General features: G+C 38.1%; 1 protein-coding gene across 6 annotated transcripts in view; it reads left to right on the top strand.

Moving 5' to 3' along the window:
* The window catches only part of DYRK1A (dual specificity tyrosine phosphorylation regulated kinase 1A), a 150,276-nt gene that overhangs the window by 98,866 nt on the left and 25,398 nt on the right, over positions 1–26,012 (top strand). For 5 of the 6 annotated variants that reach the window (XM_073890089.1, XM_073890152.1, XM_025871446.2 and 2 more), the window contains 4 exons: positions 11,114–11,310; positions 18,485–18,604; positions 20,959–21,147; positions 24,797–24,944. In XM_073890089.1, coding sequence (XP_073746190.1) covers positions 11,114–11,310; positions 18,485–18,604; positions 20,959–21,147; positions 24,797–24,944 — 654 coding nt within the window. Of the gene's footprint in view, positions 1–11,113; positions 11,311–18,484; positions 18,605–20,958; positions 21,148–24,796; positions 24,945–26,012 lie in introns of those variants that run through there. The other variant, XM_025871476.2, reaches the window with a different exon arrangement.

Genomic DNA, 26,012 nt, shown 5'->3' with positions numbered 1-26,012 from the left:
TCTTTCCATCTGGTCTTTCTTAGTGGTTGCTTGCAGGCTTACCATGTGCAGCCTTAATTAAGTTATGCTATTGTGTACTTCCATTTTCTCTCTCCTGTCCCTGGTGCTGTGGTTGTCGTCTGTATGACTTTTATATGTTATAAACTCTACAGTATGTTGTTATTTTTGCTTTAAACAATGAGTTATCTCTTAAAAATACTGATGAGAAATGTCTTTACTATTTATCTACAGTTCTTCCATTTTTGTTGGTCTGTATTCCTTTGTATAGATCGCAGTTTCTGTCTGGAATCATTTCCCTTCTGTGAACTGTGAACATTTTTGGAGTGCCAAGTCTGCTGTTGAAACATTTTTTCACTTTCATTTGTCTGAAAGTGTTTTGTCTTCATTTTGAAGGTTTATTTCAGTGGGTATAGAATTGTGGGTTAAAGGTCTTTCTTTTATCATTTTAAGATGTTGCTTTGTTTTTTCCTGGTGTGCACGATTTCTGATGAGAAGTCTGTGGTTCTGCTATATGTAAATGTGTATTTTCCTCACCTCTGGCTGCTTTTACAGTTTTTTTCTTCATCATTGATTTTTAACAATTGAGTGTCTTTGTGTGTGTGTATTGTTAACACTGCTTGGGCTTGATTGAGTTTGCATCTGTGGGTTGATACTTTTCGTTGAATTTGGAAAACTTTTGACTTAGTTCTTCATAAATTTTCCTTCCCGAATTTCTCTCTCCTTCCCTTTTGATGCCTCCTTTAAATAGCAGTGTTAGCTTGACTTTATTCTGAAGGTTTTGGAGGTTTGTTTATATTTTTTTCCATTATATTTTATACTTATTTTCAGTTTCGTTAATTTATAGTGCATTGTTCTTACATTCACTGATCTTTTCTTCTGCTGTGTTTAATCTGCTATTTGATCCATTCAGTGAATTTTACATTTCAGTTATTTTTCTTTCTTTTTCTTTTTTTAAAGTAAACTCTTTGCCCAATGTGGGGCCTGAACTCATGACCCCCAGATGAAGAGTTGCAAGCTCCACTGACTGAGCCAGCCAGGCGCCCCTATTTAGTTATTTTTCATTTCTAGAATTACCATTTGGTTTCTTTTTATAGTTTCTATTTATCTATTAAGATTTGCTGTTTTGGGGCACCTGGCTGTCTCAGTTGGAGGAACATGTGACTCTTGATCTTGGGGTCTTGAGTGGGAGCCCCCTGTTGAGTATAGAGATTATTTAAATAAACTTAAAAAAACAAGATTTACTGTTTTTTCTTGTTTTGTTTACATTTTCCCTTATATTTTAAAACCTTTCTATACCTGTTTTTTCTCTGCTAACTTCATTATTTCTATCATTTCTAGATCTATAGATGGATTTGTTTTCCTCCTGAATACAGACAACATGGGGCTTGAACACACAACCCTGAGATTAAGAGTCGCCTACTCTACCGACAGAGCCAGCCAGGCACACCTTGTTGCCTGGTGATTTTTGATTGGATATGGGCATTAGGAATGCAAGGTAGTTGAGCATCTGGGTTTTGTTTCCCTTTAAAAGGTGTTGAATTTTGTCCTGGCAGACTGCACACCATTGACCCTTTGAGGTATGTTTCAGTGTCTGTCGGGACAGGCAGACGGCAACCTTTATTGGAGGGCCAGGATAGCTCTACTCCTGAAGTGTGGATTTTTGGGGGTCTGTTTTGCACGTGTGTGGTGTTTTCCTGATTTTTCCAGCCTGGCTGATTGGAGTACTTACTGTCTCCCGGTCTTGTGTGAGTGCTAGTAGTTCACTTCATTGCTCCCTGGCAAGTTGGTTTTTGCCTAGCCTCCCGGACCTGCACCTGCCGCTTGGGCAGCTTCGTATTTGAGTCAGAGGGATCTCTAGGTGTAGATTAATGGAGCACCTTCTCTGCAAAGCTTCCTTCTTTCTGTGGCCTACCTCACAAATTCCTGCCAGCTCTGTAGCCATGAACTCTGGTCTCTGTCTTCCCCACTCAGCAAGACCACTGCTATTATATTTGGGCTCCCCCTCCCTACATCGTACTCTGGAAATTATCCCCAGATAGAAAGCCAGGGTGATTGTTTTGTTTCCTTCTTCTCAGGGATCACAGCTCTGCGCTGCCTGTTGTCCAGTGTCTGGAAATAGTTATTTCATGTGTCTGACCAGTTTTGTAGCTACTCATGGTGAGTGAGGTAGTTCAGTTATGAGGCACTCAGAAGTGCTGAGAAGTGGAAGTCTGATGTTATAGGTTTTTAAAAATACATGTTTTTTTTTTTTAATCTCTGTCCCATTGTTGTTCTTCACAATATAACGCACAAATTTAATTAAAAAGTTTGAGACTGAAAAACCTGAGCATTTATTTAGATCTTACATGAGCAATTTCATTGTGTTTGTAGACAACTGAATATGCTGTTTTGCCTAGTAGGTCCAAACAAACCGTGTGTGTGCGTGTATGTGTGTGTGTGTACGCGCATTCTTTCGTGACAAATACTGGCCACTAACTAGAGGGTAACAAGAAATCAATTTATTTGTCCTTATCATTAGATAATTGACAGAGCCCTAACATAGTTTGACTTTAATCTGTATTTATTTAACACCTATTGTGGAGCCATGCAGTGTGCTGTGTGCTTGGGATACAAAAATGAGTAAGAGAAATTGACTGTCGAGCAATAGCTCTAGCCTGTGCTATGATTAGACTGTTCTTTTTTCTGACTCATGTGCCCCTCATTGTAAAAATACTTCTTTCATCCTTACCCCCTTTCAGCTCTCTCCCTCCCTTTCTCAACCATTTCTTCATATTCTAAATATTCCTGATGGATTCAGTTCATTGTTTCATTGAACAAATATTTATTGAATGCAGGCTGTGTGCCAGGTACCGTTCTTGGTACTGATGACATCTTGGTGAACAAAACGTTTTTCGTGGACTTATGTTCCGCTAGCCTCTTAGTCCTGTGCCTCTGTTCCCAGCACCTCCTTTAAAGTGCAGTTGGCTGTTATTCCTTTGACGTTTTTCTTCTCGTCTGTTACGGGCATGTCTTGTTGCTGGGGACATTGCGCGTTCCCCGTGTAGTCTTGGTTGTCCTCCCTTCCTTTCTTAGGGGAGTCCGTCTCAGAAGCTTGGCCTCGTAAGAGTTTCCACCGTTTGGATGTTATAGTTGTAATGAACTCTCATTATTTTCATTTATTTTTGTTCTTTAATATTGTTCTTTCTCTTTGAAATCAAATGTGGATTAAAATAAGCACAAGAATGGTCCTCTCGCTGCATATTAATAGCCAAAGAAATTTAAGTTAGCTACAGGTGGAGTTACTTGTGGGTCTTACATCACAGGTAAATAAACGGCTGTTTTTTTCATTCAGGGTCTGCTCCCAGGCTTTTCTGTTTGATGTTTGCTCTGTGTCTACCTCTGCCTTTTGTGGCTTCACATCTCCCAGTCTCAGATCTGTTCTTAGAACACTTCTCTGTAGAATCACTGCTAATTTCTATTAGTGTTATGGTCTCTGGTTTTCATAGGTTTTTGCTGAAACATAGTACCTTGAGTGGAATGAAAGAGCTACTTTGGTTTTTTTGTTTGTTTGTTTCTAAGTAAGCTATTTACCAACAAAATTTTTATGAAATTTTAGAAACACGCTCATGGTAAAAAAAAAAAAAAAAAAAGATCCGTATTGTTCAGAAAGAAATAAAAACTGCAGATAGGACCCTACTTGCATACTTTACTCCAACTTGTCTTTCACACTATTTGGCAGCAATTTAAACTGTTATTTTGGAACTGAACTCCAAATAATGATTATGAAGATACTTTTGGGTGAAATATTATAAGATGATCATTAAATTACAAGACTTCATGTTGCAGCATGTATTTTGATACATTCTTGGGCTAAAATATTAGAGCGAATTTTTAGTTCAGTTGGACAAGGATTATATATAGTATGGTGTAGATAGATGTCAGGTTAAACCATATGAACTTGCTGTTTTGTAGGCCAAAGGAGGTCTAATATTAGCAGTTTCCTATAGTTCAACCTAATACTTTATTACATCATAGGATGAACTGAGTCCTTGTTCTTATTAACATTTGAATTGAGAGGGAAGATGGAAATGTTGGAAAGAATAAAAGCCATGGTAATGGGCCTAATTATTAAATTGGGCTGACAAATTCTCATATTAGTTTGCCTTCATGGAGTCTTATCGTAAGAGAGGAATGAATGGATAACTTAAATACTTTTTGGCATTGTGGGAGGAAATGAAACTTGTATATCTTTCTGCATTTCACACATAGCAGTTGAGCTAAGAAAGGAGACAGCATATGGCAAATACACCTGTATACAGCCCCGCAACTGGTAATGTTACTAAGGAGTTGTGATAGGTAGTATAGTTAAACATCTAAAAAAAGTTCTATAAGCGAAAAACATAAAGTTATTTCTTGTTAACCCATGTTCAAATTACCTACAGTAAAATTTAAAAAGAACATTGGATTCTTTGTCACCTAGTATACCACCCTTCTGCACAGGAATGTGTATTAGTGTTTTAATAATGATTAAAAAAAAAAACCAAATATCTAACTAGGAAGGCAAATCTATTGGGGGGGAGGAAATCAGCCCTGTGGTGTATTGGGTAGTCAGGATTATAGTTTATGTTTGGATTATCTGCTACTTGGATTAGTTGGAAAATAGCTTTCTTTTATTAAGTTAAGCAATTATATTGTTTTTTAGATGCAGCATTGGCATCATCTGGTGGCTTGTTAGAAATGTAGACTCTCAAGCCCTATCCTAGATGTACTGAATCAGAATCTGCATTTTTAATAGGATTCAAAGGCAATTTGTAAGAACATTAAAGTTTGTGAGGTGCTATTACAGATCATGGGTGTCACTGTCACTCCCAAACACTGCCATAGTAACCTCTCAGTGCTTGTTGAATTTAATGCACATAATTGATTGGATCTAGATTCAGAAAATAAAACACATATTTTAGGAGGCTAGTATCACCATAATAAGTAACAGCTAGCCATTTCTTTGTATTTCTTTCATAGCTCTCTGGATATCACAAAATTTATCCATCCATCTCTCCCTCCAAATGTATCTCTGAGTCTGATTCTACCCATGCTGGATGATGAGTTGAAGTCTCATGATTGTGTGTGTGTGTGTGTGTGTGTGTATGTGTGTGTGTGTGTGTGTGTATACATACCTAAGTCAACAATAGTATACAATAATTAGATTTTTATGAGTCAAAGATAGTAATCTATATTATAATGTATAAGATAACTAAAAAATAATAAAATAATTTGCGTGTCGGGGAGGTATAGAAATTTCAGTCCAGCAGAGGGTAAGAAAGGAACATAAAATGGTTGGAATACATAGAAAGGTTATTAGTGTACATTCGTATATTGGCTAAGCTTACAGTTATGTGTTACAGTGTGCTAGTGTAGTATCGTTATAGTGTACTTATGTACTCTTATTAGTGTACATTCATAAATTAAATAAACTTATAAACTTTAAACTGTTTATAAGAGACAAATCTAAAATAATAAGGGAACGGGGAGTTGACAGTAAAGGGTGGACAGAAGGCACACCGCACAAAGAGTAAGAGAAAGCGTGGTACAGCCATACTAATACTGGACAAGGAGAAGTATTACTGGAAGTAAAGAAGGGCTGTTTATGATGCTGAAGGTTTTATTCATCAGGAAGGTGGAACAACCCTAAATTTATGTAATCTAATAACATGCTTAAACGGAGTATTTTTAATATACCTCTCTTGCTAATTGATAGAATAAGATGAGAGCAGAAATAGAAAACCCTATATAAAAGAGGTTACTTAATAAAATTAGTAAACTTTTGATTAAACTGATCACAAGGTAGGAGAAGGCCTCGTTAACCAGAGCTGAATTGAAGGGGATATCACTACAATTATACCTACATCTTGATAGAAAAGCTTAGAGGGTATAATGAAGAGCTTGATGCCAGTGTGTCTGAAATGTAGATGAAGATATACTATTAGAAAACTACAACTTATCAGAACAGACACACCAGGAAATATGAAATTTGAGTAGTCCTATTAAAGAAAGACAACTTTTAATTAATTATTAACTTTTAACTACCCACAAAGAAAACTCTTAGGGCCAGATGGTTTCATCAGTGAATCTATCACAAAAAGGATTATCATGAACAAACTGTGTTCCAGGAAATGCAAAGTCAGTTTAACATTAAAAAAATCAGTCAGTGTATTTCACCATGTTAATGTGTAGATCAGAAAACTGATGTCATTAAAATGGGTGCAGAAAAAGCATTTAATAAAATTCAGCATCCATTTGTGAGGAAAAAGTTTTAGCAAACTAGGACTAGAAAGGAACTTGATTCATCTGATAATGGTTATCCATTAAAAACCTACAGCAACCACAATATGAGAGAAATGTTGAAAGCTTACTTCCTGAGATTGGGAGTAAGACAGTAGTACCAGTATCTCCTCTTCTGATTATCACTGTATTAGAGGGACAGCAGCAAGTAGAATAAGGCGAGAGGAAGAATAAGAATTAGGAAGGAAAAAATAAAACTGTTCAAATGCCTAGTAGTGCTAGTAGCTGCCTATTAGACAATGTTGATAAATTCATCATTGCAAAGAACTATTGAACAGTCCACTGTTCAGTTTAATGCACATAATTGATTGGATCATGTGCAGTTTCAACCACAGTGCCAACGTGTGTTTTTTTGTTCTGTGATTTTGTTGATGAGTTAATTCTAAATCATACATGGGCATGCAAAGGGCTAGGAATAACCAAGCCATTCTTTTTTTATTTTTAAAATTTTTTTAAAGATTTTATTTATTTATTTGACAGAGAGAGAGGGGAAACACAAGCAGGGGGAGTGGGAGAGGGAGTAGCAGGTCTCCCGCAGAGCAGGGAGCCCGATGCGGGGCTCGATCCCAGGACCCCGGGATCATGACCTGAGCTGAAGCAGACGTGTAACGACTGAGCTACCCAGGCACCCCTAACCAAACCATTCTTGAGGAACCACAAAATTCTTTACTGGATATTAAAACTAGCTGGTTCTTACACAAAGTTTTAAGAAATCTAGGTAGGTCTGTGTCCAGTAGAACAGAATAGAGAATCTAAAACCAGATCTAAACACATACGGGAATGTCGTTTATTTCTTTATTTTTTTAAAAAAGATTTTATTTATTTATTTGACAGAAAGTGAGAGAGGGAACACAAGCAGGGGGAGTGGGAGAGGGAGAAGCAGGCTTCCTGCGGAGCAGGGAGCCCAACGTGGGGCTCGACCTGGGATCATGCCCTGAGCCAAAGGCAGACGCTTAATGACTGAGCCACCCAGGCGCCCCGGGCATGTCATTTATGATAAAGATGGCATTGCGGAGCAGCAGGGGAAAGTTTATCTTTTTAATAATTGGTCCTGAGTCAATCGAATGTCCGTTTGGGGTTGTGGTGGGGGAATGGAACTTGATTCCTCTGGTACACGTGCACAGAAATCCAATCCAAGAGCATTGTCCATCTGGATGTGAATGGTGAAACTCAACTGTAGAAGGTAATGTAGAATTTCTTGATCACTTTGGTATAAGGGAACATTTCTTAAATGGACACCAAAAATACTAATTCTAAAACAAAAGGTGATAAAATTAAGACATTGTGCTGGTTAAAAAACACCATTAAGAGGGTGACAGTGCAAACCACTTACAGCCAATAAAGGGCTCATACCCAAAATATGTTACAAACAGAATGTTTTAAGTTTTAGAAATGTATAAGAAAAAAACTTTCTTGATAGAAAAATGGAAAAGCAACTTGAATGGGCTTTTCACAGAAGTGGGTATTTAACTGGCCTTAAATAAATCAAAAGATGATCATAGTCACTGGGAAAATACAAGTTCAACTCTTAGTGGAGTACCACTACACACCTCCAGTAATGGTTGCAAATTAGAAAGAATAATGATTCTAAGTGTTAGTGAAGGAATGAAACAGAGGGGATTTTTCATACACTGCTAGGGGAAAAACAGCAGAACAGCATCTCTATATATACCAAAAGACACTTAACAAGACTCTTCCTGGTGGCATTATTTATAATAGCTCTAAACTAGAAATAATCCAATTGTCAATCAGAAGTCAAAGAGATAAGTAAATCATCACGTGTTCACATGATGGGATATCAAAAAGTAATGTTAATGAATAAACCACAACTTACGAACATAACATGAAGTGAACAAACCCATTTATGTGGAGTTATAACTAATCTGGTTTTGGAGGTCAAGATAGTAACTTTGGGGTAGAGGAAATTGGGTATTGATTGAGAGGGTCATGGAGTGGTGTTGGGGGGTTTCTGGTATGATGGCCATTTTTTTTTCCCTTGTCACAGGTTCAGTTGATAATCATTTAAGCTATATACTAATGATTTTATACTTATTTCTATATAAGTAAGTTTAAACATAGTCTATAATAATGACATTGATAATAGAAGCTAATATTTTTTTAAAGTACTAGGATCCATTATTCATGGCTTACTTGTGGTGTCTTATTTTAAAAACTTCATAATAGACCTAAGGGAATAGGGTTAGTATAATAATAACTCTGCTGCATAGATAGGGAAACTAAGACCTAGAGTGGTTAAGTAATTTGTCATTTAGAGCCTTACTGTTTTTATGGTTTATGGTTTATTTATTTGTCATTTAGAGCCTTACTGTTTTTATGGTTTATTTATAAGAGCTGTTTATATATCGAAGAACTCAATCTTTTTTATGTATGTTTATATTCCTTCCCAGTTTTTTTTGTGATTTTTGACACGCAAATGTGAAGCCTCCCTTTCCCTCCATTACTTGACATTTAGGTTTCCTTTTTTTTTTTTTTTTTTTTGCTGTTGTGGGCAATACCAGGATAAACATTCTTCCCTGTCTTTCTGAGCATCCTCGATTGCATCCTTAGGATAAATTCCCAGTTTTTTAAAAAAGATTTTATTTATTTATTTGAGAGAGAGCACAGACGGAGAGGGAGAGGGAGAAGCAGACTCCTCACTGAGGAGAGAGCCCAGTTGTCATGACCTGAGCTGAAGGCAGACACTTAACTGACTGAGCTACCCAGGTGCCCCCCCCCCGTTTTTTTTTTTTAACTGAACAACGTTCTATGTAATTAAATTGATTGTATTTTTTTAGTATGAGTAATGAAATGCTTAGAAAATTACCCCGTCTTTGATGATAGTAACACTGTTCTTTTACTTGTTCAGCAAATATTTATTGATCATGTACTGTGGGTCCGTTAGGGACCTCATACTGTAATGGAAGGAGACAGAAGCTAAGGTCTGAAGGCAGTGCCAAAGGCAGGTTATAGTCACGTATAGGCCTTGAGATGTGCACTTTAGAAAAGTCACTCTAGTATCTTACTGAAGAAATCAGAAATGGGCAGGAATCTGTTTTAGTCCTCTAAGTGACGCATGAGTTAGTGGAGATGAGAAGTGACTGTATTTGAATATTATGGGAGATAGAACCAGCAAGATTGGGTGGCTATTTGCATGAGGTTAGTCTGTGAAGGAAAAGAACTCTCACTTGACTCCAGGAGCTTTGATTCTGGTCGACTGGGTGGAAGACGGTGTCATTTGCTGTGGTAGAAAAAGAATTGGAACTTGTATTTTGAGAGAATTGAGCTTTGTTCTCTTCAGTTTGGGGAGTCTATGTGACATTCCATTAGAGGTCGTTAGCCCCACAAAAGTGGGTACTCCCTCCATCATCCTTTACTGTACATCACAATACAGCAGTTGCAGCTAATATTGGGCCATTTATTAATTGCCAGAGCTATTCTAAGTATTTTACACATATGAAAGCACTTAACCTTCACCACAGGCTTTTGAGGTAGATACTACTCTCATTTTTTAGGAAATTAGGTGTGCAAGGCCACACAGCCAGTAAGCGTGGAGCTGAAATTTCAAACTGCAGCAGTCTGGCTGAACATCCGTGCTCTGCACTGTTGGGTCAGTGCTCTTGTATGTCTCAAATAGTACTTTAGCAAAAGTACCATGGTGCTGAACAGTATAGTCTGTTGTATGGTTGGAGTTAGCTGGTTTATTCAGGAAGACAAGCACAAGAATTCTGCGTCCTCAGTTTGTTGACCAGGGTTTGGCACTTCACCTTTTGGCTTTAGTCTGTGATTAAAAGTGTGGTTAAATTTAGGAAGAAAGTTCTTTTTTCTTTTCTTTCTTTTTTTAAAGAAGAATTAACTTTTATTAGTTAGCTACCAAGTACTTTTTTTTTTTTAAAGATTTTATTTATTTATTTGAGAGAGAGAGAGAATGAGAGATAGAAAGCATGAGAGGGAAGAGGGTCAGAGGGAGAAGCAGACTCCCTGCTGAGCAGGGAGCCCGATGTGGGACTCGATCCCGGGACTCCAGGATCATGACCTGAGCCGAAGGCAGTCGCTTAACCAACTGAGCCACCCAGGCGCCCGCTACCAAGTACTTTTGACCAAGTGTTAATTTTCCATGTCTGTGATGAAAATCATGACTGCGGTCCCAAGCCTACTTGTGGGGTAATTATTGGCCATTCACACTTGCAGTGAGCTTGCCAGGTCTGGGTGCTCTTAGGACTGTGTCAGAAGAGTTTGGAGGAATCCAGCATCCTGTGAATTTGTGCCTGTGTGTTTGTATGCTCAACTTTTAATTACCGGTGTCAGTGGTGAGCACCATTAAGACAAATCTTTCACTTGGTTTGGGGGATGCTGGAATATTGATTGCATACACCTGGCAGGTGCCAAAGCAGCATCTCAACAGTGTTCCTCTGAATTGGTTTCAAAGGAGCTGATCATCGGAGAGGCCTTTCTCAAGAAATCAAAGATTACTTGTGCAGCGTAACAGTTCTCGATGAAAATCTCATAAGTGAAAATAAGTATTAAGGGTTGTTATTCCTTTTGCTTTACAAAAAGATTTACTTAAGATTTTCTCTTAGTACAGATTTATAGACACTCACTTAAATCACTATATTTTATACCGTTCAACATAGGACTGTTGTGTCAAGTGTAGTTTCTTGTTTGCACTTTGTAGTTTGAAAAGTTTTTAATATGTTCGAACATCCTAAGGTCCTTATGGAAGGCGCTATCAGGTCAAAAGATGCAGACATTAGGATATAAATACATCCTTTCAACTTCACTTGTTGTCTTCTCGTAGGAGGAGAGACTTCAGCATGCAAACCTTCATCTGTTCGGCTTGCACCGTCATTTTCATTCCATGCTGCTGGCCTTCAGATGGCTGGACAGATGCCCCATTCACATCAGTACAGTGACCGTCGCCAGCCAAACATAAGTGACCAACAGGTTTCTGCCTTATCTTATTCTGACCAGATTCAGCAACCTCTAACTAACCAGGTAAGTTTATGACGTATCAGAAATTATTTGGTGGTGTGGTAGTTTATTCCTTAAAATGGGAGAACAGTAAATAGACAAAAATGGTTTAATGGTTTTCAGTTTTACATGCCACATGAGATTCTGGATTGACGAGAGATGATAAGTATACATTAAAAAGTTTTTTGGCTTTTTTTTCCTGTGTGTCCCACTTAATTAAAAAACACTCATAAACCACAGCCACATTCTCTTATTCTGTAATAGGGAGGGAAAAAGTTATTTTTAAAAAATATTAGTTAAAATGAAGAAACTGAAAGCTTATTTTTATGAAAAGGTGGGTAAGTAGAAGAATAAAGTTATAGGAAAACAAGTTAGAGTCCACCATTATCAGAAACTTACAGAGCTGATTTTATGATGTTATAAACTACTTTAGTGCACAGTTAACACAGTAAGTATGAAACTTCTTAAAATGAAAAAAAAAAACGTAATGCAAATTAACCTTGCTGGTCATTTTAATATTCAGACTAGAGATTCAGCCGGTTTTTTTTTTTTTTTTTTTTTTAATGGGTGGTTAACAGAATAAGTGTGGAAATCTCTCGCTATACATACATGTATGTGTATGTGCAAGTCTGTAGGTGCGCATTCATAATATTTCCTGAATTAACTGCATTCATTGCTACATTGATTTTTTGGTTTGGGAGAATTTTTTTTTTTTTTTTTACTAACTATGGTTGAGGTAAAATTTCTTTCCCCACTGGGATGGAGGATATGATGAACGCTGACCAAGGATTTTTTCCATGCACATAGGAATTGGGGTTGCCACTGTTTTCTTTAGGTCATTTACTATATCAAATATTGATCAGAAACTTGGAAAATGTCAGTGTATTTCTTATGCTGGATTGTTTGAAGGAAATGTGCTTTATTGCTATTTCAGTAGTATGTGGTTTTAATGAAATTGGCTATAGTAAAGTAGCATTATGATTAGGGGGCATCCCTTGTATGTATTAAGATTTTTGTCAGTAGTTGATCTGGCTTTGCATTTATAAAATGTGTGTAGCATGTGAATAACATTCGTAGTTAATAATAAGATGAATTATGGCAAGACCTAAGAATTTGTTTTATGTAGTAAATTGAGGTGTATGTTTGAGAATTGGTCAAATGTTCAAAGCTGGAAAGTGTTTGTATACCAGAAGAAAGTTCTGTGGACATCCAAAAAGTAGTAATAGCACAACGAATCTTTGCATGGTACAGTTGGCCCTTGAACAACAGGTTTGAATTGAGCGAACCCACTTAGACGTGGATTTTTTTTTTTTGATAAATACAGTAATGTAAATGTATTTTTCTTCCTTATGATTTTCTTAGTAATAGTTTCCGTTCTCTAGCTTACTTTACTGTAAGAATAGAGTGTATAATAAATGAAGTATGTGTTAATCAGCTGTTTATTGGCAAGGCTTCTGGTCAGCAGTAGGCTATAAGTAACTAAGTTTTTGGAGAGTCAAAAGTTACACATGGATTTTCAATTGCATGGGGTGGGGGGTTGGTGTTCCTAACTCCCGCATTGCTCAAGAGTCACCTGTACTTTTAAGAAGCAGTATGTTTGGATTCATTTTCTCAGTTCAAAAAGCAGCCTCTCAGGCAGGGTGCCTGTTTTTAATATTTTACAGCTGAACGGACTGAGCTTCCATCTGTGACTTCTCCAAGTGTTGAAGCAGTAGACTTGGAGGTCCAGGCCAGGTTCTTTTCTTCTTAGACACAGTGCTCTTCTGTTCTATAACACCGGTGTCTACGGAGGGCTAGAAAAAATTCCAGTCCTTTAGAGTTACTTTGTGGTTTTATTATTGTAGTAGGTAATTCAGTTAGCGCAGTACCTGTTTTTAGATACAACTAACATTTGTGGGTGATTTTTAAAATAAATAATTCATTTAGTATTTCCATTTTAAGTTATAAAATATTTTTAAAGATTCATATGATGTAAAAAGAATGTCTTTTAAGTAACAGTATTCAGCCAGATATTTCTACCAACCCCAGAAATTTCTGAACCTAATGAGGCAGATTAGAAGAAGTTTTTCTCATAACTGAAGTGTAAAACACTAAAACTGTGTGGTGATGCGGCTTGGTATGCAAGTCCTAAGACATGGGCTCAAGGTCTTGACTCATGATGTAGTTGTGTGAGGTGAGTCAGTTCACATGGGCCCTTCTGTCTGTTCCTTGAATGTAAGATTGGGACCTTAGACTGTAACCCCCCCTCCAAACCTAAATTTCTCTAAACTTAAGTCTAGCTGTAAACTTACATAATTTTTTTACTTGATTTCAATGGTTTCTTATTAATCATCCTATCAGGGTTCCCCCCCCCAAAGATTTTTTGAACAAGTAATTGAAATGAGCTAACTTTAATATTTCTTTTCTGGTTATATGAGTGGTGTGTTTTAGTATATGTGCTGCCGAAGCGAGCACTGAGTGGTGTGCCCAGTTTTGTTCAAAAGATAAATTTAGGAAGCAAGAGAAATGTAGTAAAAGTAATTGTAGAAAAGTATACTTGATGTTAGGAATGCTTGGTCCCTTTGAGCCGTGAGCATTTTCACAGTACCTTCCATAGTTCTTAGACTCTACCGGTACTCTGGGTGTGTGCTACCTGTGGTTTTCAGCTGTATCAGTAGCTCTCAAAATAGCAAGAAAGGCAGAAAATAGTGTTCCTAATTCTTCATTATATATGAAAATATGAGATAAATATAATGAAATGGATAGAGTAGGTATTATTAAGCTAGAAAACAGTTTTTATTTATTTTTTTAAATTTAAAATTTTATTTTATTTTATTAAGTTAGTCACTGTACAATACCTCATTAGCTTTTGATGTGGTGATCCAGGCACGATTCATTGTTTTCGTGTAACACCCAGTGCTCCATGCAGAACGTGCCCTCCTTAATACCCATCACCAGGCTAGCCCATCCCCCCACCCCCCTCCCATCTAGAACCCTCAGTTTGTTTCTCAGAGTCCATAGTCTCTCATGGTTCATCTCTCCGTCCAATTCCCCCACCTTCATTTTTCCCTTCCTTCTCCTAATGTCCTCCATGGTATTCCTTATGTTCCACAAATAAGTGAAACCATATGATAATTGACTTTCTCTGCTTGACTTATTTCACTTGGCATAATCTCCTCCAGTCCCATCCATGTTGATGTAAAAGTTGGGTGTTCATCCTTTCTGATGGCTGAGTAATATTCCATTGTATATATGGACCACACCTTTATCCATTCGTCTGTGGAAGGGCATCTCGTTTCTTTCCACAGTTTGGCTATTGCAGACATTGCTGCTATGAATATTGGGGTGCAGGTGCCCCTTCTTTTCACAACATCTGTGTCTTTGGGGTAAATACCCAGCAGTGCAATTGCTGGGTCATAGGGTAGCTCTCTTTTTAATTTTTTGAGGCACCTCCACACTGAAGAAAACAGTTTTTAAATAAATTCCTGCAGCTTACACTATGGAATCTTTTCAAGAAAAAAAAAATTGTTTTAGCTCTTGTAACTGATTTAAGCAGGGTATGCAAACTGTGCTTTTCTTCACTTTGTGATCTGTGTTTGCACCCAGAAAGGTCCAAGAACTGTGAGCACTGGGGATGTGGGTTTTTCTAACTCCGGAGCCAGATAGCTTGAGGCAGCAGTAGGATAGCTCATCAACTTGCCATTTTGCTATGGGAACATTTGGGGCAGCTGAGGGACGGGAGCAGCCCCTTTCAGCCTGATGAGCTCCTTCCTGGGTTCTCTGAACACCATGGGTTTTCTTCTAACTGTGGAAGGGAAGAAGGGAGCTTGCTCTGTTCCTCTACATTCTTCTGGCTTTGTGATGATAAGAAGCAGGAAAGGGAGAAAGCATTAAATGCTTAGGGGCCAGCCTTGAATCCAGTGTAGATGTGTAATGAAGTGTTTGGAAATGTTTTTTTCCTAATTGTGGATTTGTGCTTACAGCAGCACAGTATCGAAAGAAGATTTGACTACCTAACATGAAATCACAATGAAAGTTAGTGAAGGGAGTGTTACTTAGTTTGTAGAATTTAGTTTGTTCTTTCCATAAAGTTTGGGCACTTGCTCTGTACAAGGTGCTATTTGCAACAATGAAATGTAGTCTGGTCTGAAGGCCGATTGTGGGCAGAATACATCTGGTTTATGTATACAGATACTCGTGAAGTAGTAATTTCTGTTGTGAGAAGTACATAAGAAAAGTAAGGTATTTAGAATTAGCTAATCATTTGGCCTCATAGGCAGAGTTGGCCAACTTTGGAAGAGGTTAGCATTATTTTATAAAATGCCAGGCACACGGCACACATATTGAGCGTGGGAAAACCGTCATTACTCAGTCAAAATTATGTTCCTATCCAGTTTCTTATATGTCCCGTATATTAAAGATTGGTGTCTTGATTGTGTGATTTTGGTGTTTTGAGTGAGAATAATTATTCCTGGAAAGATGTAGTCACTGGTTCTGTTTTTCAGATGTTTGAAACACCAGTGGAATTGTAGATGGGCAAGTTAAAAACTTAAAACACATTCCCAGTTTTGTATATGACTATTTTTAATATATTCATATGCTTATTTTGTTGGTGTTAATTATTAAGCATAACTCAATTATGTTGTCCTACAAGTAGCCTAAAAATGACTCAACTAAAAGGGTTAGAATCAAGGCCTAAACATGACCAGGACCTCTTGGCCCAGTGTTATGGTGTAGAGCCTCGGACTTTGCAGGATCTTGGATCCCATGTTACCTGTGCTCTCTATGAGCTGGGGAACTTTGGGCACGCAGTTCACATCAGAGACTTGGGTTTCGCATTTGTAAGCTGGTGACAAGAAAACTACTCATTCGCAGGAGACTGTTGAGAGGATTATATGAGAGATGCAAAAATGTGTATGCTCCTAACAGAGTGTGTAGCAAATGCTTGCTACTCTTACTTTATTATTAATGACTTAAGTAATTCATTTGTTTCTAGCAGTTATACCTTCTGTCGACTTCTCTTACAGTAGTAACATAATACCTCACTGGTTGAGGTTCTGTGAGACCTCATAGTGGGGTGCGGCTGCGTTCCAGCACTCCCAAGAAGGGTCTTGTTGGAGTAAATTCCCTGCATGGAAACAATGCCAGGGTCTTAAAAAATAAAAAAGGAAATTTGTGAAGGGAAACCTTTTCCAGTATTTTAAATGCTTATAGAATTCATTAACATAAAAATAATCGACATGTTTATTACCAATATTGTTTATTCATTAAATTACATCTCTAAGGAATAGTATAAGAATAAAATGTCCTGTGAACCTCACTGTACATACTCTGAATATGTACAGTGAGGTTCACAGGACATTTTATTCTTATACTATGAAACTGTATATATTTGAAAAATTCAGTAATTCAGATTGAATTATTAATTGCTGCTATCTTTTCAGATAAGTAGTTACAACCACTGAAGATTTTTACCCCCTTAAACCTTATTTGGAACCTTAAGGAGGAGAGGATCATGAGAAAAGTTAATTAATAACTTACTATAGTAATTCAGTAAATTTACCACCTGGATAACAGCTTTTTAGAGTTTGAGTATAGAGGCAGAGGAAACTAAAGTTAATGTTGGTTTCAGAGAACATGTATCTGGGAAACTGCCATGATCATTCCATCTTTTCATACCAAGGGGATGGTGATTCTTTCCTGTTAGGTCCACTGGCACCTTACAGACCAACTCTCTTTTTTTGTTAGTGTGGGTTAAGTTGGTTAATTATCCCAAACTCCAGACATTTCTGTGAGGCCTTGGTATGACGCGTTTGCTGTCTCTCCGCATGTCAGATTGACCTGAGCATCCTTGGAGAGGGGCTGTGCTCTAGGGGCTTCTGGCTCAGTAGATTTTACTGCCTTAAGTGTCTGTGAGAGCCAGACAGGAACCCCCACGGATGGCTAGTGGTGGTGACTGTAGGTACCTTGATATAATTAATTGGTTTTGAGGATCTGTTGATCCCAGTTGGGACCCCTTTACTGGTGGAAGAGTGGGGTATGAATGGTAGTCCAGGATCGTTGACATGCCATTCCAGTATGTGTATGGAGGGTGGTCCCTGCTCTGTCCCCCATCTAGCAGGAAGCTCACAGTTGAACTCTGACTACTTATTGGATGATGAAGGTGATGCAGTTTAGGATTGGGGCGGGGGGTGGGGGGTTGTTGATGGAATATGGTTGAAATTAGTTTTTAAAAGTTTCATGAGCTTTAAGGTGTTTTCTGGAACTTTTTGTGATCAGCTCCTAATGTAATTGTAAGTAGAGATTTTGGTATAATGGATTCATTTGTTTATTCAACAAAATTTATTAAACATCTACGTGCCCACCACTGTTTTAGGCAAAGGGAATACAACGCTGAACAAAGGAATCCCTGACCTCATGGAGTTTTTCGTGTAGTGGAAGGAGAAGGAGAAAAAACTAAAACCAGTAATGAGTAAATATAGTATATCAGGTGGTGATAGGTGCTAAGGGGGAAAGGGAATGTGGAGGGTAAGGTCAGGCATGTTACCATGAGAGCACGTTTTCCTCAGTTGTGTTAAAAAAACAAGTGCAGGGGCTCCTGGGTGGCTCAGTTGGTTAAGTGTCTGACTCTTGATCCTAGCTCAGGTCTTGATCTCAGGAATGGGGAGCCCACTTAAAAAAAAAAAAAAAAAGAAGTGCAGATTTCAGCTGGGGTCTAGGGGTGCTGGGAGCTGCACTTCTGCAGTGCCATCCTCCGCTCCTGCTCCATGGCCACCTTGCTTTGCTTCATGGGGCCAAGTGGATCCTGAAATCCTGTCCTGGGTAGCTGAACGTGGGGTTTGTCTTTGCCTTTGCCTGCTGTCAACCAAGTGAGGCTTTAGGAATAATTCAGAAGCTTTTCCTTGTATGGAGGAGAAGCCCTCTTTGGGCAGCATCCTGTGTGTCTCCTGGCCCCCGAGGGTCTGTGCTCCTACTGTTTAATCTGAGGAACAAGATCGAAGGCCTTGGGCAGCTGGCACATTATCTTCTAATTTCATTTATTTGTTCCAGTGGTTGTCCTCATTGGAATCCGTTGAAAGAGATAACTGAGAGAGAATGTATAATCTTCTAATGTAGATGTCTTTTTTTTTTTTTAAATACATATACACAGGTTACAGAAGAGAGGGGATTTACACCAGTGAAGTATAGTTAAAGTGCTAGTCTTTTCTGTCTATTTAAGGTGATGCCTGATATTGTCATGTTACAGAGGCGGATGCCCCAAACCTTCCGTGATCCAGCAACTGCTCCCTTGAGAAAACTTTCTGTTGACTTGATCAAAACATATAAGCATATTAATGAGGTAAGACTACTGATTTGTTTTAACAGCCTATCTTGCAATAGACCAGGACAGAAAAGTTATTTTGTGGCCCTTTTAGATACAGTAAACTTTATTCTCAGTGATTGTAATACTGCTGATTATTGGTAAGTTAATGATTTATAGATAATATAATTATAATCATGTAAAAGAAAAAAGGTCTATTAACAGAGACTGCCAAAAATTAAGATACTTGGGGGTAACTTCTAAAGTTGTTTTTAATAATGGTAAGATATTATTTCTGTAACAACTCAGAAGAAAGGAAGGGAGTAATGACACTAAAATTATATATATGTTAGAATTTTGTTTAAATTTTTATATATCTGTTTCTGTTTTTGCCATGGATGTCAGGAAGCTCAGAGATCTATTTAATACCCACTTAACAGGCATTTGTCCTAGTTTATTTGATATATTTATATTTCTGTGGTTTTAAATTTTTATGTGTGTTCTTTTATTGTAAGATACTTGAAAGCCTCTTTGGTGGATGTAAATAGAGTAAAAAAAAACAAAACAAAACCAGAACACTTGAATTACTCCTGTTCCAACTTGGCCCTTCACTTCCATAACATTTTTTTTCTGGTGTCTTAGACCTTTGACTTAATTGCCATTTGCTTCTAGCCTCACCTCTAGCTCTGTAATTAATCATGAAATGAGCTTTTCTGGAGAAGAGGAGATGTTTGTGCCTCCTTTCCTCTTCATGGGAGCCCTACGTCCTGTCCTTCTAAAGGCTTCTGCTCTACCAGCTCTAGAGCCGTTTAACTAAAAGGATGTTCTTAAGTATGTGTAAATTTTACTGCAGTTTGATGCTGTTTAATGCCAGTATCGTTCTGTTATTGTGGCAGTGTGGCAAGAGAAGATTAGAAAGAACTCAATGAGGAACGTGTCTGAGTTGGATTTTGTACACGTTTGATGGTTTAGAAAAGATGTGCCAAACTAGCTTTTGATTACTTGAAAAATCTGATAAATTATTAACAGTTTATTCATGTCAGTTTGTTAATATCTGGAAATTGTTAACAAAGCTATTGTTAAGCTTTGGTGAAACAAGAGTTTAACAGTAGCTTTCATGAAGCTTGTTTTTAACTGTTCGGCCACCTTGTAAACAAGGGTTGTTCTGATGTTATTCTATGCAATGTAACTTATAATTTCCTCAGTTAGTTACCAGTTACTTGGACTGTTGCCTAGTCTACCTGTTATATTTTACTGGTATTAGAAACAGTTTTGTAAGAAAAACACATAGAAGGAAAATAAATCAACTGTGATCAGCCACAGGATTAATGGCCTTTAGTTTTGGGGAAGGGAGGGAGTGGCTGGTTTTCACTAATTGTCACTTTGTTAGAGGCTTAAAAACTGGGCGTGTCTCAGAGGGCCTTTTGTATTAGTAGAATCTCAGTTCATCTATATCTCAACTTTCATATTTAAAACTTTTTGCCTTCTGGGACACCTGGGTAGCTCAGACAGTGAAGCATCTGCCTTCGGCTCAGGTCATGATCCCAGGGTCCTGGGATCCAGTCCCTCATCAGGCTCCCTGCTCAGCGGGGAGCCTGCTTCTCCCTCTGCCTCTGCCTCTGCCTCTCTCTCTGTCTCTCATGAATAAATAAATAAAAGCTTAAAAAAAAATAAAACTTTTTGCCTTCAGAGCAAATGTAAAATTGGGATGGACTGGCAGAGGCCGTGCAGGATATTGACATGAGGAGGATGAAAATGCTGTTTATTTGGTTTGGCGTTTGCTGATTACATCGGCATCTCTATATATTTTTCCCCCCAAATCCCTCGTATTAACTCTTAAGAGCCATACCACCTCATTGTATACAAATTTTACCCTAGTTTAAGAAATAAATGTCAATCGGGCCCCGTTAGTCTTCTTGAATGGGCTACTTTGGACTAGTCACTTCATATCTATTTATAAAATGTACAAACATTTCAAACAATATTATTGAAAAGTGAATTTCAGGGTAGACATTTTTCATTGGTTATATATCAGTGTTATGTAATTTAAATAGCGACTGTAGAAAATTCTTTCATTTTTTGTTTTTTTTTTTTTGTTTTGTAAAGATTTTATTTATTTATTTCAGAGAGAGAGAGAATGAGAGATAGAAAGCACGAGAGGGAAGAGGGTCAGAGGGAGAAGAAGACTCCCTGCTGAGCAGGAAGCCAAAAATTCTTTCATTTTTTTATATTTGTTATGAAGGATAAAAATTCATCAATTTCCTCCTGATGGCAGACTTGTCTCATATATGTTCTTGATATATATCATATATATGTGTGTATATATGTATATGCCTCCCGCTAACCCCCAAAGATTTAAATTATACAGTAAGCACTGTATACTCTCATTTCAGGTTTACTATGCAAAAAAGAAGCGAAGACACCAACAGGGCCAGGGAGACGATTCTAGTCATAAGAAGGAGCGGAAGGTTTACAATGATGGTTATGATGATGATAACTATGATTATATTGTAAAAAACGGAGAGAAGTGGATGGATCGTTACGAAATTGACTCCTTGATTGGCAAAGGTTCCTTTGGACAGGTAATTTAATGGAAAATGCTGAATTTCCTAAATTAGAACTTCCTAGTGGATCATGTTGTTACACCTTTCCCTCAGTAGTATGCTTTCAGTGTTTGTAAATACGTGTAAACAATGGGTATGTGAGTATTTGGATTATCATAGTTCTTTAAAGCTAGTAAAACTACATCGGGTCTAGAAATTCCATTATACTTTCTTTGTCCATATTTACTCTCTCGAGCTATCTAGTACTTATCTTATTAGTGACTGAGTGGTAGATTGTAATCACTAATAGGAAGTACTGCCCCTTTTGTGTAGTCTGTAGATGATTCTTTGATGTGGATGCTAGAAATAATTACCTTCCTGTCTGATATTCCTCTTCAGAAAGATAAGAGTTCCGTTAGTGCAGCAGGTGCCCTGTCACTTTTTTTACGTCGGGGAAAGCCAGGGGCTGGGCCCTGGGGTTTTCTCTCACCTTATCTTCTGCTCCCAGGCCTTGAAGTGGGCAGATGGTCTTTAGGATTTCCTCTTCCTGTTCTCACAGCACCAGTATGGCTGATACTGTGATGGGGCTGTTTGTGATGGAAAGGCTCAATTCAGCAGCTTCTGGCAGGAAGAGTGAGGAAGGGGCTTCCCAAGAGACCTGGTGTTTCACTTCGTTTCTCTCCTGTCCTCCACTCACAGCTCTACCCTCCTCACCTGCCCATCCAGCCTCAGTACAAAGCACAAAACCCTGAATACGTTTGTCTCTTGTATCGGCTGTGCTCAGACTGAGAGCCATCACACCTTCGTCCTTGTACTTTTAAGAAACTTTTTCTCTGGCTGTGGACCCTGCAGCTGCTCCCACTTGTTGGTCCTGTCTCATCGAGTCACTCTGTTTGGTTTGGTTTGAGGTGTGATTTACTGTTGATCCGCAGTCTCCTTTGCCTTGCAAACTCTGTGTGGGGAGTCCATTATTAACTTGCAGTCCAAACACTTCTGACTTTTCAGTAATGAGGATAGAATGGGGTTCAAAAGGACTTTTCCTGAACTACCTCCTTTTTTTTTTTTTTTTGATTTTTTTGTTTGTTTTGGGGTTTTTTTTTAAGTATGGAACCTGCATGCTCTTATTGACCTGTTCCTGACCTGAGATAAAGGAAAAAATGCCTCTTTTCAACCTGTGGGGGAAAATTCTTCTTGTGTCAGTCTAATCATGCTTAGGACAAAAAGTAGATGGTAGGTCATGAGCAGTCACGGGTGTAGAGCCAGAAAGATTGTAGCTATTGAACCTGTAAGGAGATATGCACAAGGTTGGCTGGAAGACCTCTGTAATTCCAGTGTGGCTCTACAGGGCCCTCATGTCACCTGCATAAAATACCTGCCCCTTTCCATGATTTCAAGGAATTTCGGAATTGTACATAACTCAGAGAACTTTTCCTTGATTTGTAAGCTCTTTTTCTTTGAGTCAGGGTTTTTCAATATTTTGGGAGTCCTTTTTTATGAAATACTACTTTTTTGTGAGAAGCAACTTCTGCTTCTCTATCAGTCTCTTAAGGAGAGGCATTTCTGTGGCCCAGCTTTTAGTAAGGCGATGAACAACACTGTAGATAGAGGGATCGCTCTCTCCATCTTGGGGTGAAAATTACACCACCTGTTGAGGCAGTTGCCTTCAACAGGACATTTTTCTAACTAATGTGTTATCTACCATGAAAACTGTGGCCATACAGCAGACTCTCTAAACTTTGTTTTCCTTTTTTTTAGTTTTCCCTAAATAGTCTTTTGAGTTTAGAGTGATGTTTTTCTCCTCCTCTTCACTTTAATTTTCTCGTACTTTAAATCCTAAGAGCAAGTGAGCATAATTAGACCTTTGAAAATAGAGGCCTATTTGACATCACACCCCATCTCATCAGGTCAAACTGATGCCTGCCTTAAGCTGAGGGGTGTTCAGGTTCCGGACCTGTCACTCACCCAGTAATGTTTTCCATACTGTCTTGGTCAGACTTTCCCTAAAATCTCTGCCAGATCCTTGTCCTATAAGGGGCTCCTTCATTTCTTCAGCTAGTGGTTGCTGTCAGTCCTGATTGCACATTGAAATTTCCCAGGGAGCTTTGGGGGGGGTGGGTGGGTGTGTTGTGGGGAGAGGACTGGTGCTTAGGCTCCAAGCCAGTTAAATCAGAATCTCTGTGACTGGATCCTGGGCAGTTTGTATTTTTTTCAAACTGCCTGTTGAATGTGATTCAGGGTCGAAAACCATTGCTTTAGCATTTAGCCGGTTAACTATTTGCTAAGTCAGTAAATAGTTGGGCCCCTGTTAGTGGCCTTTGTCCTGGAGACCATTGGGATCTGGGCATGGAACTGCAACTCTTGGTGCTGTCAGTGTAGTCAGTGAAACAGGAGAATATCAAAACCACTTGGTCAGATGTTTACATAGGTAGTCTCTGATTTTAAAGACAATAGATAGTATTTTTTAGAATTGGGTGAAACCAGAAATAATTGCATTTTTCATTCCAAGTTTGATTTTAACTGAACCATTTATAATCCTTGACGGTGTATCTAACCTTGACTGATGTTCCATTCTCTTCCTCCCCTCCAGTGGGACTCAGCCTACACATCGGAATCACATTGGGTTCTCCCTACATCTCCAGACTTTGTGAATGTGCTAGAAAATGGATAAAGCTATTGCCTGTTCAGACTACCTAGATTATAAATATGAATTAACATTTAATCAGTTATAGTGGGTTGTTTCTGATTTGTGGATAGTTTTATCTATACATTGATTTTCTAAGTTTTATGTAAATCTCTTTGTTAATGGTAGGAAACTCCTTTTAAATGAATAAAATTAAAACGAGAGGCGTACATGGTGATTGGCTCATGAGCTCTCTACTTCCCTTGGCATTGATTCTGTAACTATCAAGACCATCTGATTGTGGCTTTTAACTTTTATCATGGAACTTTCCTGGTAATTTGTATTAATTAGGTTTGTCTTTTGTTAAATATCTGTGTTTTAATTTATAAAAATCTAATTTAAGGTTAGGAAGTTACCTACATTTTTCAAATGACTTAGAACCTTTTAAATATTTTACATGAATGCTTGAGATTTAAACCAAGTTCTTTCTCCCATTAAAAGAAGAGTTAGAATTGTTTTTATAGTGGGGTTATTCAGTTAAGAAAGGTAAAAAACCAAAGCACTTGACAAGATTTATTACTTATTTCTGGAGGAAGAGAGTTAATCTAGCTTTGTTAAAAGAAAGCAGTATTGTGGATATTTAGAAATACTGTAAGGATACAAAAGAAATTGAAAAGATTGACTTTGGGACGCCTGGGTGGCTTAGTCGATTAAGCAAGCGTCTGCCTGTAGCTCAGGTTGTGATCTCGGGGTTCTGGGATCAGCCTCTGTGGGGCTTCCTGCTCAGCAGGGAGTCTGCTGCTGCTTCTCCCTCTCCCTCTCCCACCAGTCATGCTCACGTGCTCTCTCTAAAATAAAGAAATAAAATCTTTAAAAAAAAGATTGACTTAAAGTTGACTGTAAAGTAATAAATGGATGATACTGAATGGAAATGAATAGGACCTCTTCTACTTAAGGAGGTCAGAAAAATGAGAATTAGGTGAATATACAATTAAGGTGAATTGTAAAATGTTGTGAAATTAGGGCCATTAATGAAATAGATAATTATTCATCTTTTTTCTCTTTTAGGTTGTAAAGGCATATGATCGTGTGGAGCAAGAATGGGTTGCCATTAAAATAATAAAGAACAAGAAGGCTTTTCTGAATCAAGCCCAGATAGAAGTGCGACTTCTTGAGCTCATGAACAAACATGACACTGAAATGAAATACTATATAGGTAAACAAACAGGAAAACAAAGCCATCCATGTGTTCTCATATGGACCAGAAGTTTGAGTTAATGGTTATTTGTGTATGAAAATATGTTGATTAAGAAAAGTGCTAGGTTAAAAATTCAACTTTTTATTTCTGTTGGAGGGCGTAGATTTATGTAAGTTACTTGATCTGGCAGTAATATTCTAGATCTTGGGGAATGTGCATTCCAGGTGGTGTTTGATTTAGAAACAAACAAGAATAGTGTCATAATTTGTAGCTTACTAGTGCCATTTGTTTGCTTTAATGATGCACTTTTATCCAGGGATCCTCTTTTTGGTAATTTTAACCATTTCTAATATAGCTTAGAAATTAGAAGTAAGCTTAACATATTATAGAACCAGTTTTAGAATGTCTGAGCCAAGATCTCAGGCTCCTCTCCAGGCTCTGTCAGTTTGGCAGCATTAGAAGCTGTTAAGACTTAAAAACTACAGCAGAAAAGAGGTGTAATAGCCACTTTTTAATGAACTGCTGTCATATTCCTCATGCTTTTCTCCATGATCTGTAATAGTCACATCAGTCCTGTAGGAAAGTGGTGGAGTCCTCATATTATAGACAGTTTATACAAAGAATAACATAACCAAGTTCCCAGGGCTCTGCAGCTAGCATCTCAACCTACTTCTGCCTGAGTCTGGACTCTGTGTTTGTTTCATTGTCTTACAGTGTTTTTCTTGAAAATGAAAAGGAGGTAGAAGAATTATGAAAGTAGTGAAGCTGGGGGTGCCTGGGTAGCTCAGTTGGTTAAGCGTCTTCCTTCGGCTCAAGTTGTGATCTCAGGGTCCTGGGATTGAGCCCCGCAATGGGCTTCCTACTCATTAGGGAGTCTGCTTCTCCCTTTCCCTCTTCCCTCTGCCCCTCCCTTGTGCTCTCTCTCCCTCTTTCTCAAATAAGTAAATAAAATCTTCAAAAACATAAGTGAAGTCTAGGATCAGTTGATATATGGGCATAACATCAATTATTATGCCTTCCTTAATACTGTTCTCGGTCAAATCTGTGATGCTAATTAATGATTGTAAGACCCCATTATTTTATGTG

The sequence above is a fragment of the Callorhinus ursinus genome, unplaced genomic scaffold, assembly GCF_003265705.2.
Source record: "Callorhinus ursinus isolate GAN/ISIS: 27379988/994484 unplaced genomic scaffold, GSC_fseal_2.0 scaffold1, whole genome shotgun sequence".
Taxonomy (NCBI): Eukaryota; Metazoa; Chordata; class Mammalia; order Carnivora; family Otariidae; genus Callorhinus; species Callorhinus ursinus.
Note: the sequence above shows the minus strand (reverse complement) of the source record. Positions and strands in the feature narration are given on the sequence as shown.